Below are 13,393 nucleotides of genomic sequence, written 5' to 3'. Positions count from 1 at the left end.
TTGTTCCAACTGCAAATAAGCACATATGGTCTTTTATATTCAAAGTTTTTGTTTTTGTTTAGGAACAAATTCTATTACAGTGCACTTATCATCTTGGTCTTCAAAAAGTCATTAGATGTATGAAGAAAAATTACCAATCATGAATATAGATTGACATTTCTTTATTATAGCTTTAATAAATATGCATCTTTGAGTCAGTGTTGATTCCTGGGAATTGCTTAGACACGTCCATTCAGCTTTTTTGCCAATACTTTTTCAGAGTAAGTTTGCCACTGCCTTCTTGCCAAGGTCAGCTACCTGGCTTTGTCCCTAACATAGAATTAGAACTCACAGAATAATTAATCAGTGGAACAGCTTTTCTCCAGAAGTTGTGGATGCTCCAATAGAGGTTTTTAAGAAGAGATTGGACAAGCATTTGTCTGAAATGGTATAGTGTTTCCGTTTTGAGCAGGGGATTAGATTAGAAGTATTCCAAGGTCCTTTCCCATTCTGTTATTCTAACCTGGTGCCATAACCATTATATCAAACTGAATCTCAAGACTTAATTTTATTTATTTCTTCCATTAAGTTAAGAGAGTGACATGCTTCCTATTACACACATTAGTTATACTTGAGGATTGATGATAGCAGTTTGATTACCAACCATACAAGCAGCCAATGAATACACAAGAATTCCTGTGAACTAGCCAATCCAGGAATTTAATGGAAAACTCTACTCCATCCTGAAGAAAGTTCAGTCTTAACTCAGTTGTGTCCAGGAATTTTCTTGAGATTTTCTATCCATTTCCTGAAACAATCTATTAATTATATTGTTCCTCCTCAGGGATTATCAAATTCAAATTCATTGTGAACTAATTCATTAGTTCAAGGTTTGCAATGCCAAAGTCTTTTTATATACTGATAAAGAAACCTCTAGTGAGTCAATTTAAAAAAAAAATGATTATATGACAGTAAACATAAACGAATTACATTTTTTAAAAAAATCCTCAGCTACAAAGCAGACCTATCTGTGAAATGGAACCATTTCATTTTAGTCACTTAGCTTACAGTGTTTTTTATTAACTAAAATGATATGTAGATATATCCTTTTTTATTTTTTTTTCATTTTAAAAACAAACTTTATTGAGTTTAAAAAGATAAAAATATACAAATTATTTTCAATCATAAAATTAGATATACAATACAAATCACCACAAACAAACTGAATATATGTACTTATATATACACACATATATAAACAGTGACTTATTACCTACTCTATCTACATGACGGTGCCTATTTATTACTTTTAATTTTTCCTAAATTTTGTCTTTACTTTTTTTCCTTTTGATTTATCCATTTGTACCATCTATTCCATAGTTTAAAATATTTTAAGTCTTCCTTGTCTTTTAATTCTAAGGTTAATTTGTCCATTTCTGCACATGTATAAATTTTTTGAATTACCTCCTGGTCCGTTGGCAAATGATCTGTTTTCCACAATTGTGTTAGTGCCAATCTAGCCGCTGTAATTATATGTAGTGTTAGATATTTTATGTCTTTTCTAATGTTCCCTTTAATCATGCCTCATAAAAAGATTTCTGGTTCTAATTCAATTTCTTGCTCTATTATTTCTACTATCCATGTTTTTATTTTCCTCCAATATTTCTTGATTTCCGGGCAAAGCCACCAGGCATGGAAGAAAGTACCCTGAGCTTGTTTACATTTCCAGCAAACAGATTTTACATTCGGGTACATTTTCGCTAGCCTTGAAGGAGCTAGATACCATCTGTACCACATTTTATAGTGATTCTCCTTATATGCTACTGATATTGTCATACTGTAATTGTTTTCCCATGCCCTTTCCCATTCATCTAACTGTATACTGTGCCCAATATGTAGATATCTCATTATCTTTAAATATAGTGAAAAGTGTTCAACTGAATTAAAATCATTATTCCAATTAGGATGGATGATAAGCATTTAATTTTTTTTTAAATCTCAAATGTATTTGTACCGAATAGTACAAATCATACCAAATAGTACATATTGTAAACACCATGCATAGAATCACAGAAGTCTCTATTTTTCTTTATTTTTATGGTGGAACAAAAAGAGGATTTTTAAGCGACACCAACGTCATTCCTGATGAAACTAATGTCATCCATCGAGAAATTCAGGGAGGGAACCTACAGTCAAAATTCAATATAGCTCTCAGAAAAAGAGCCACAATGGGGGAAAAAAAGAGAAACCAAAGAGAAAAAGTATATAATATTGTGATATGGCAGATTCCATTCCTAGTCCATCTACTTAATTTTGAAGCTTCCAATTGGAGGGATGGTTCCACTCAATGGATTCCCCTGCTTAGGGGGCTGGGTGATGGTTGCAGCTCTGGGACACACCTGAGCTGAATGGGCTGTGGCTGCTGCCATACACTGTCTCCTCCCGTGTGCTCATCACCTCCTGGCTGATAACCATCTTCGCTGGGGCTTATTTTTAGGGTTTATATTGCAAGCAGCATGAAAAATCAGGATAGGCTTATTTTCTGGTTGGATCTTATTTTCAGGAAAACATGGTACTTACAAGGCTGCAAGGCTCGAAGACTAAGATTTGACTCAAGAGGAATATTTTCACATTTTTTTTATCTACCATTACAGATTATAGCAGATGTCTGTGCTTTTCACAGGAAAATTGTTCTACTCAATGGAATATAAATATTCCTAAACTCCTCCTGTTGGCATTTTTAATTATATTTATTATTAAAAATTAATTTGATACAGGATTCCATATCTATCTGTGGAATTTTATTGTGTGAGAATCTGTTTGTTCTACTCACTTTCTTTATATACATTTTTTATTCATATTGGATTTTATGCTGAATCTTTTTTGCAATGTAATGGTGCATAAAGGAGTTTAATGAATATCCCTACATTTCTTGTCTTAGGAATTAAATGCAGAGTATTTATTTCTTCCTGGTGAAGGAGTCTGGGCTTAAAGATAAATACTGTAATTGGCTCAACATGAGCTGCATGACAAGTTTGCAACTCGATCTCTTCAACCTGAAGCCAACTTGGAAGTTATAACTCAACAAATCTAAAACTACAAGATGAAGAATGCATTTCTTAATTACTATACTATACTATACTATACTATACTATACTATACTATACTATACTATACTATACTATACTATACAATACAATACAATACTAATACTAATACTAATACTAATACTAATACTAATACTAATACTAAATAAAACCTGAGAAGGGAGAAATATAGGCACAAAGAAGAAGAGTGTCCATGTTAGAATGGAAATAATAAAAGTTCTTGACTCACTTTAAACAAAGTTACAAATTTAATTGGAATTTACTTCCAATTTACTTGTGGTCTACCACTTGTTGACAGCCTCATCTAATGCTTTCACTACCAGCTCTTCTAGCTGCAGCTAAATGTACAGAAGTTACTATACAATAGATTATAATGGTGAGTTGTAAGTATAGTTAGTCCTTGAGTTACGACCATAACTGAGCCCAAAAATTATGTTGCTAAGTGAAACATTTAAGTGTGTTTCCCTCATTTTATGACTTTTCTTGCCACAGTTGTTAAGTGAATCACTGCATTTGTTAAGTTAGTAACATAGTTGTTAAGTGAATCTGGCTTCCCCATTGACTTTTGCTTGTCAGAAGGTTGCAAAATCTGATCACATGACCCCAGGACACTGCAACGGTCATAAATATGAACCAGTTGTCAAGCATCTGAATTTTGATCATGTGACCAGGGAGATGCTGCAATGGTTGTAACTGTGAAAAACGATCAGTGCCATAAATTTGAATGGTCTTTAATGAACTGTTGTAAGTTGAGAACTACCTCTAATTAGAAGCTATGCATTTAACAGAATAACAGAGTTGGAGGCACCAATTTCACTTCCCACTGCTTTTTACATGACCCTACCCTGTTGATGAGCAAGTAAAGGAAAGGTGACAAAAGCTCTTAGTTCTGATACAGGACTTGGCTACAGACAGATCTATTACTAATATCTATAAAAAGTGTACAAGCCTATGACAAAGTGAATGCTGCCAATACAGAACTTCCTGGATTCTCTGAAAAGACAATAAATATGTAATCTAGATAACTGTACCTTCATTTTGTATATACACACATTGTATACAAAGGATATTATCAGCATAATTTTCAACACTTAGGTTTATTGTTTTTATATGATATAATTCTCCAACATACAACTCACTCATTTAAATGAAGTTTGAATTGCTTTTGTTGACTAAAAGGAAAAGTAGACAAAAGAGGGAGGGAACATTTCGTAAAGTTCTGATTTCATTTTTTTTCACAAAGTTACAATTCGATTCGATCTTTAACAGTAAATGTAATACATAAGACAGGAGTGAATCTTCCCTTTGTTGAACCCTCAGCCTATTCTGGGAACAAGTCTTAAAGGAGAAATGAGAGTGAAATAACTTCTAAAACTTTGGGAACATTAACTCCCATCATCCTTTAAAATTGTCTATGCAGTTGATGGGAGTTGAAGTCCAAACCAACTGGAAGAGATCAGATTGCTGAAATCTGAGGTAAGGTGAATTCTTTTCTTGCATTCTTTTTTTGTGATTAAAGATTGACATCTTTTTAACCACTGTATTTTTCTGAGTATAAGACGTACCTTTTTCCCCCCAAAAAGAGGGTGAAAATCTGGGTGCGTCTTATACTCCGAATGTAGCCCTGCCCAGCTTCTCAAACAGAGGTTTCAGAGGCTGAAAAAAGCATCAGAAAAGAAGTTTCAGAAAAGAAGCTTCCAAACAGAGCTTCCGAGGCTTTTTTTCTGAAGCTCTGTTTCAGAGGTTTTCAGAGGCAGGAAAAAAGCAAAAAAAAAGCAAGGCATAGAGTTCACAACCAAGGAACCTGTTGCTAAAATTCACCTCTGGGAACAGCTGATTGGGGGTCGATCCACCTGTCAATCAGCTTTTTTCTTATTTTCCTCCCAAAAAACTAAGGTGTGTCTTATACTCCGGTGCGTCTTATACTCCGAAAAATACGGTAGTATGGACATGAATGGGAAAATATGTTTTAAAGGTCCCATTTTGTTGTTCTTAGTCGTGTCCGACCCATCCATTGACAACATTTCTCCAGGCCTTCCTATCCTCTACCATCCCCCGGAGTCCATTTAGGTTTACGCCGACTGCCTCAGTGACTCCATCCAGCCAGCTCATTCTCTGCTGTCCCATTCTTCTTTTGCCCATCACATTTAGGTTATTTGCAAGACATCGGGAAGATAATTTAAGTTCCAAATCATGCAGAAAGATTTTGGTGCAAGACAATTAAACCAAGTATTATGTGAGGATAATATTCTACTCTCTTTCTCTCACCCTGGTCTCTGGCTATACATACATGCAGGTATGTGAATATTCATGTATATGCATACATACAGCATCTTCTGTTTTTCAAATAGACTGGAAAGTATAAAAAAGTAGAATTTTTTTCTTCAATTACTCAATATAAAACAAACATAAAAATGAAAACATAATTACAGCTTTTAAATAACTTGAAATAAATAGCAGACTGTCATAATTCCTTGTAGTAAACATTCAACTTAAGCATTTTCTATTAAGTGCATAAGGAGTTAAATGAAGAGGAACCCTGCCATGATTAGTAGAGACATAGGTGGGGACATACGAGATCTTAACTATGTGCAGTATCTAATTAGCAGATTACTAACAAAAGAGCTGTGAGAACAAGCAGACTTACAATAACCATCATTAAGTGTCTTTCAAAGAATACTTTTTTTCTCCCTTGCAATGAACAGATCATACTAATCAGATGAGCTCAGTTTAATTTTCATATGAAAGCTGACACACTGAAGTAAAGGGAACAGCATCAAACTTAATTGGACATTATTTTTGCAGTTTTATCCATTTCCTCAATCTCTGCTCTCTGACATAAGAAAGTTATGGGTCATTTAAAAACACACACACAAAATCTGTTACACTTCTGGAGTACAGCTATTAAATAAAATCAGGAGTTTTGAATTTCAAATTTATTATGTAAAATAACGGATTATTCCAGATTTTGCTCATAGCCTTAGTTTTCTAACAAACATACAAGAGTTTGAGTTATGGAGTATCTATTACTTCCCTTATTCAGAAGAAATTACATACTATGTTAAGATAAGAATTTCAGATTGTGGAACTAATTACATATGTATGGACATAAAGGTAAATTTTAGACTTACCAAGGGGCGCCATATATTCGGAATCCTTTGACGGTTACCTCAGAATCTTGCAAGTAAATACTGTTTGTCAAAAGTGACTGAACATTGTCAAAGTCCTCTGGTTTCAATTTGGATACAGAAGGAAAGCGGTAGTAATCCTGTTTTACAAGGTCTGCCATGAATTCCTTATCAAATGTTAGTTCATGATTCCCAGCAATCACTATTTTGTAATCATATGGCAAGTTTCCTGAAACAATACAGAAATAGAGCAATTATTTGTTTATGAAACTGCTGTCCCAAACCAAACGCAGATCTCACTTTTAAACTCACACTGGACAGATTTTGTTCAAGGAAAAACTCAAGAAAGAAAGGCATATTGTTAACATTATTTAGAGGATTGATGAACTGAAGAAGAATTTACGGAATAGTTCATACAGCTGGTCATCCTTTTATCCAGAGGTATGCAACCTCAACTCCAGAATCACAAGCATCTTTCTAAGAGTCCCTCTGAAACTCACTTGTCTAGCAGAACAGGAACATTAATACATATGTAGGGTGTAATGACATTAATTATATACAATTGATTACATTAAACTCTAAATTTTAAAAAGTCAAATGTAGTTTTTGTTACGGCTGTAGTTAATATTCTTTGCTCTACTCCATCAAGTTTTATGTTCTATGTTCTACCATCTTTGAAACAATGCTGCCAGTATTCCATAGAAAGGCAACAGACTGGAACTCAGTCCTTGCTGTATTCATTAATGGTTCAGATCAGGGGTGAAATGCTCCCAGTTCAGACCAGATCACCCGATTCGGTAGCGATGGAGGCGAGTGGTTCGGAGAACTGGTAACAAAAATCCCTGTCCCACCCCATTGCCCAGCTGAGCCATGCTTTTAAAAGTAAAAAAAAAAAAAAAAGCCTCTGATGATCGTGCGGCTCAGCTGGGATCATCAGAGGCTTTTAAAAGCATTTTTTCTACAACCTCTTTGGCCAAAGAGGTTATAGAAAAAATGTTTTTAAAAGGAAAAAAAGCCTCTGCCGATCAGGTAAGACAGCTGGAATCGTCAGAGGCTTTAAAAGCATTTTTTTTACAACCCCTTTAGAAAAAGAAAAAATGGTTTTAAAAGTAAAAAAAAAAAAAAGTTGGCCACGCCCACTTAGTCATATTACCACCACCACCACCAAGCCATGCCCACAGAACCGGTAGTAACAAATTTTACATTCCACCACTGGTTCAGACTCACCTTTCCAATCTGGTGTCTCCAGATGTATTGGGTTTTCCAATTCCCTAACTGACCAAAGTTTGCAATCTACATCTCAAGGACATCAGATTGAAAAAGGTTCAACTGAAATTTATTAGGAAAATAAGCACTATTCTACTACTATTACATACCAACCTGATGGCACACAACCATTATGGCAAAACAATACATTATGCCAGGTTAATTAATATGGTAATGTTAACTCTTATGTTAACCTGTTAAATCTTGGTTTATACTATCTGAACTATTTTTTTTTTCTTAATTACTCTCTCCAATCTTCTTCATAATTGCTATCACAATTTTTATATTATCAAAATTTTTCAGAGGAAAGGGGAAAGTTTTACAAATTTCATGAATCCCCTCCTCTTTTTTGCCTTGCTTGCAAGGTCTGCCAACAATCACTGCTACTGCTTTCTTTTAATATTAATTTTAATATTAAAAAAGGAAATAAAATGAACCACTTTGTAATACATTAAATTTGGTTAATTATCCAAATGAACCAAGAGAAGGATCCACTGACTCATTCTTGATCACATTTCAAATAGCCCATAATCCTGTTCAACATTACTGAGCTAAAAATACAGCAAGACTGCATAGGTATGCATTTTTGTCAGCCCTTAGGACACCTTTCTAATAATAATTTTGGGAGGGTTTTTTAAAAATCAGTATCACTTAGAAAAGAAACTTCCATGTGTAACAATGTATATACATATGTCAAGATAGCCACTTACGTTCAGGCTATCACTGTAAAGGTATGAAAATGATAATGTCAGGGTTCCAAGTAATACCCCCCAACCAAGTAAGACTCCGAGGCATTCGATTCCTCAGAAATCTATTTTATTAGACATGTCATATTGGCACATCTGGGAAAATCTGAAAGCTCCCTGGTTTTCCCCACCCAAAAGAAAGTCAAAGTCCCTTCCCCTGCACCCACATGTCTATCACATGGTCCAATCAATCCACTGTCTCAGCTGGAGATGCCTCCCAGTCATACCACTCCAGGTGCAGGCTGAACGTCCTTGACTCTCAGAGAAAAGAATGTTGTTATGGCTAAATAACTCTACCAACTCCATACAACTGCCCTCCCACTTTCCCACAGCACTAAGTGTGGCAGCCCTGAAGATCTAAAAGAAAAGATGGCCTCCAGGGCTGACAGATGAATTATCTTGAAAAGGTAGCCTATACATATGACTGCGATATCATATGGCCATTTATAACATTATAAAGAACACTGCATTCATTTTCTTAAAATTCTATTCATCATAAACTAAAAACTATACAGGTCAGGTTTCTGAACCCACACTACCTTGGATCACAGCAGTTTTAGTGAAATCAACTTGATACTTCAAAATTTTGCAATTTGAAAATCTTGTTATGTTTTACTGCTGATACACTATTCCATTCATGATTGCTAAATTCTGTTACTCCATCTCTACAAAATGTTAAAAATGCATTGAATGGATTGGATCCTTCTTCCATATGTGATGCCAATGCTGTAAAGCTGAACAACACTATGATTCACCTACAAAATGGAAGAAAACTTGAAAGTGGTAATTCCATTTTATCCTGAAATATTTTGATTAAACTTCACTCAAATATATATTTATTCAATATATACTAAGTTGTATAGTATATCTTAACAGCTGCAAGGATTTTTTTTTTTTAGAAGAGATCTTTGGTCCCCTCTATGGAACAATGCTTAGTAAAGCATTTCAATGCTTAGAATAACTTCATATTTGAAAAGAAAATCTAACATACAATTCAATCTTGTTTGGAAACCATTCGAGGACTACTATTCTATACATGGAATTGGGCCACAATCCAAATTTGGATTCTAGAGTTTTTATTTTCATCTGACATATAGTTTACATATCACTGACACTATTCAATATACTGTTTATTACTATAGTTTTCCCCTGCTTTTTTATTTTAATTGTGTTAATAAAATATACTTACATTTTAACAGAAATATTATTTGATTACAAATAGGGTATGAAATGTCTTAAAATACTTGGTTGTTGCTTGTATATTAGAATGTATTAGACACATAACACTTTAATTTTATGTACCACAAATCAAGAATGATCCCAGTCAGCTGCAACTGTATAAGTCAGAAATGGGCTAAAAGTGAAATTATAATTAGAGCACAGTGTACAAAATTAGTGTATAAAATCCAATTGTAAACCAAGTATCCTAAGGAATAACTGCAAATAACATGGTTGTTTTCCATGATGAAGAAAGAATTACTTTCTAGACTATATTTTGCCAAGGACTGGCTTATGTTTTTAATTTCACAGTATCTTATACAAAGTTCTATTAAGAATTTTATAAAAAATAGTGAGGACCCACTGTTCAACCTGAACTAAATCTAAACTCTGGTTGGATGATATGCTTAATCATGGAATACTGTTCACCAAAGCATTTCAATCACAATGTTGTCTGATTTTGCACAAATAAATTCCAGACTGCTTCTATTTGTGTAGAAAAATGAACTTCTATGCAAATATAGATAAATGCATAATAGAGAATATTGGGCTGAAGGTTTCCCAAAAGCTTGCAAGATTGATTAATTGGAGATGAGAAAAAAGGAAAAAGGTGAAGTAACTTGGTTAAGACCAGACATCAAGCAAAAAAGCAATGGGAAGATAATTTTTTGCAAACAGATGTTTTGTCATGCCTAAGGATTAAGAACTAAACATCTTTCCCCTTCATTTCAGTGATCTTACTTTTCTGTAATTTAACTGATCTCTCCAGTGCTATCCCCAACATAGTCAATATTTAGAAGTCAGAATGATTGTTCGGAATGCAACATTTATTCTCTTTAATCCAACTCCTATGGTTTGTTCAAGCTGCTTCTTTTTTTTCAATATGCTTGACTTTAATAGACTTCTTGGTAAACATAACCAAGGAGACTAAGGCAAAGCAAGAGCCATTTTTTGAAGCACTACTGCTCAATGAAATGATCAATGTATTCTCCAAATCAGCCAAATGTAATTCAAATATACATATAATCTCAAACTGAAAAATGTAATGCAACAGTATGATGGCCCTTATCTACCTCTCTCCCCCTCCCCCCTCCATCCATCCCTCCCCCTCCCCTCCCCTCCCCTCCCTCCCTCCCTCTCTCTCTCTCTCTCTCACACACACACACACACACACACACACACGCACACACACAGGGCCTAACATCAGGCATTCTCAAAATTCATTAACAAAACTTTCATCATCATCACTACTTTAACTGCTGTCTGCTTCAAAAGTGGTAACTGAGTTGGACAGAGACTGGAAGGACAGTTGAAAAGCATGGGAAAAATCAATCAAGGTGGTCATAAAAAGCAAACAACTAAATACTTTGGTTTTATGCAAGGAAAACATCAAGCTACAACACAAGGAAAAGAGAAGGCCAAGACCTATGAAGTCCTGTGATAAATCTAAGGCTCACGCATAAAAGCTCTCCTTTGTTCACACTGTTGTTAGACACAACAAAATACAAATGTTACGTAAGAGCAAGCTCTGCCTCTGACCTTTCACTGGTAACCGTCAGGCTTCATTAATTTTCACAAGGCCTGACAGCTCTAGCGTTAATACTCACGCTTGCTGATCGAGCCACACAGCAGGTTCAGAACTGCTACTTTCTCCTCTGAAACTCATGCATTAGGGTTCCTTCCATGCTGGCAATGGAAAACCAAGTCTAAGAAACATTAAACACAAAAAACTACGTTACAATAATGCCAAGGTTGAGCCATAAACCCACGAAAGCAGGGAACCCCTGCCTACTCCTTCTAAAAGGCCTGCTTGGGTATAGGCATATGCTGGTCTCCATCAGAGTCCTCAATGCCAGACTATGTCATTCTCAAACTATTGGCTTACAATAGCATACATACCTGCCCAACGGCAGATTCATTTGAGATAAGCGTAAGTTGGTATCACCACCTGGAACAGGAGATATGAAATCCACTGCCCCATTGGGGCTAATTTAAAGCTCCAATAGCAATTAGCAATGGAATTAGTTCTCCATAATTTATGTCTCAACCATAACATTATTCTAATGTAACTGTTTGTGATTAATACCCTTCATTTAGTTAAACAATAAGAAGCATATTGCAAAAGTGATAGATTATTTTATTCCAAAAATTCTGATATGATTTATTTCTTTTTTTATTATGGGTTTTGTAAACAATTATAGTTGATAAAAAGATTCCATCAATTTCAATTGTGTTGAATATTTGTCTTTAATCTATGCATCGATTTATGTTTAATTCCATACTTGAGTATATCTAATGAAGACTATATATATGTTTACATGCATAAGACTGCAACTTTCAATCCTCAATGACCCTTTGATAATGTAGCAAGGATTTTCTATTGTGTTGGCTGTCATACTTTTTTAAAAAATTAAATGAATAAAGCTCTATTCAATTTATCAACTTACTTGAAAAAGGTAAACTTTCCTTCCCCAATAGAAGTAATTTAGAATTCATTTTTATTATAGGAAGACAATCTTACACTCAGTCCAATGCTAGAAGATTCACAGTACTTTAGATTGAAACTAATGATCCAGACATTCAGAAGGTGTGGTATGCCTATTTTAAAGATGTTTAGTATTTTAAGGTAAATCATGACAGATAAATTGATAAGTCCAGCTTTTAAACAGTTCTTGAGGTTGACCAATGAGATCAAATTTTGAATTTCATTCACAATTATTTTTTTCACTAGTGTAACAATTGACTATATTAGTCTCCCAATGCAATTTCCCAGCCTTTCCCAGTGGAAAGAGAATTCCGAGGTGGGGGGGACCCTAACAGGTAAGTGGATGTTTAAGTGGATGTTTCCACAGGAAAGGAAAAGAAATTAACTTCAACTGACTGCAAGAGTCCACTTGTACCACTGTTGGGTGGGACTAGACAGACCACTAATAATTTCCCACTTTTGCAAATGTTGCAGACATCAATTAATTTCTGATCATGGTATTCAAATAAATAGAAATTATGTTATGCAAATAAAGGTACCTAATTAAAGGAAATGGAACAATTTTAAATAGGTCAATATTTTGAAGGAAAATATATGAGAATATATGTCAGCGTAGAGGAATATAGAGATAGTCTTGAAAGATTACCTGAGTGGTTAGGTAAACACTAGCCCATGCCTGCAAACGAGGAAGGGGTGTGAAACTCGTTTATCATCCTTGATTTTCTCATATCAGAGAATCATTAGGGGCAGAGTAACCCTGTCAGGCTTTCAAGATTCTTATTATGCCCTTACAATGAGATAGTTAATTTCTTGGCTGTTTCCTGACCTAGCTTACCATAAAAGATAACACACTGTTTGGGTCATAGATGAATTTTTGGCTGCTCTTCCCTATACAGTATGGTTGCGGCAAAAAAATGCTTAGCTATTAGAAGTTAGTTTCCTTTGTAATCGGCAATTTCAGAATTGTAATACACAACTTATGCCCCACTTACATCTTAAGAAGGCCCAGCAGATTGATTGTAGCATAATTTTTAAGCAAAGTGTAAATGCTTCCTCAGATGCAGATGATGATCCTCAGATGAAGAAATGCTTCATTTAAGTGTTTCTTAAATGTTTATTTAAGCTTATTTGACTAAATTAAAGAACTGAGCTTACAAATACAGACGATAACTTCTGGTTCAGCACATTTCTGCTGATTCTCCTTTGAAGTGTTTTTGCTGAAGAATGGTAACTTTTAGATTTTGAGATGGGACAATCGAATAGTCTCCCACTGATTTCATATGCCAGCTGTTAAAAATTCTGAAGAGCTTATAAAGATACCGTAAAATATGAAATATGGAAAACACAAAGAGTAACCTTAAAAAACATGGTTAAATAAAATGTTTTGAATCACTTCCTAAGCAATTATGGATTCAGTCTAATAGATGTTTGTTCAATAATAAGCACTGGCACAGAGAAAGCATA

General features: G+C 34.6%; 1 protein-coding gene across 3 annotated transcripts in view; it reads right to left on the bottom strand.

Annotated features, from left to right (window-relative positions):
* Positions 1-13,393, bottom strand: part of MPPED2 (metallophosphoesterase domain containing 2) — a 148,297-nt gene that overhangs the window by 66,922 nt on the left and 67,982 nt on the right. For all 3 annotated transcript variants that reach the window (XM_070957523.1, XM_070957524.1, XM_070957525.1), the window contains exon 4: positions 6,218-6,443. In XM_070957523.1, the coding sequence (XP_070813624.1) occupies positions 6,218-6,443 (226 nt within the window). The remainder of the gene's footprint in view (positions 1-6,217; positions 6,444-13,393) is intronic.

This window comes from Pituophis catenifer, unplaced genomic scaffold (genome assembly GCF_029215685.1).
Source record: "Pituophis catenifer annectens isolate HBS135680 unplaced genomic scaffold, rPitCat1.0.hap2 SCAF_1, whole genome shotgun sequence".
NCBI lineage: Eukaryota > Metazoa > Chordata > Lepidosauria > Squamata > Colubridae > Pituophis > Pituophis catenifer.
Note: the sequence above shows the minus strand (reverse complement) of the source record. Positions and strands in the feature narration are given on the sequence as shown.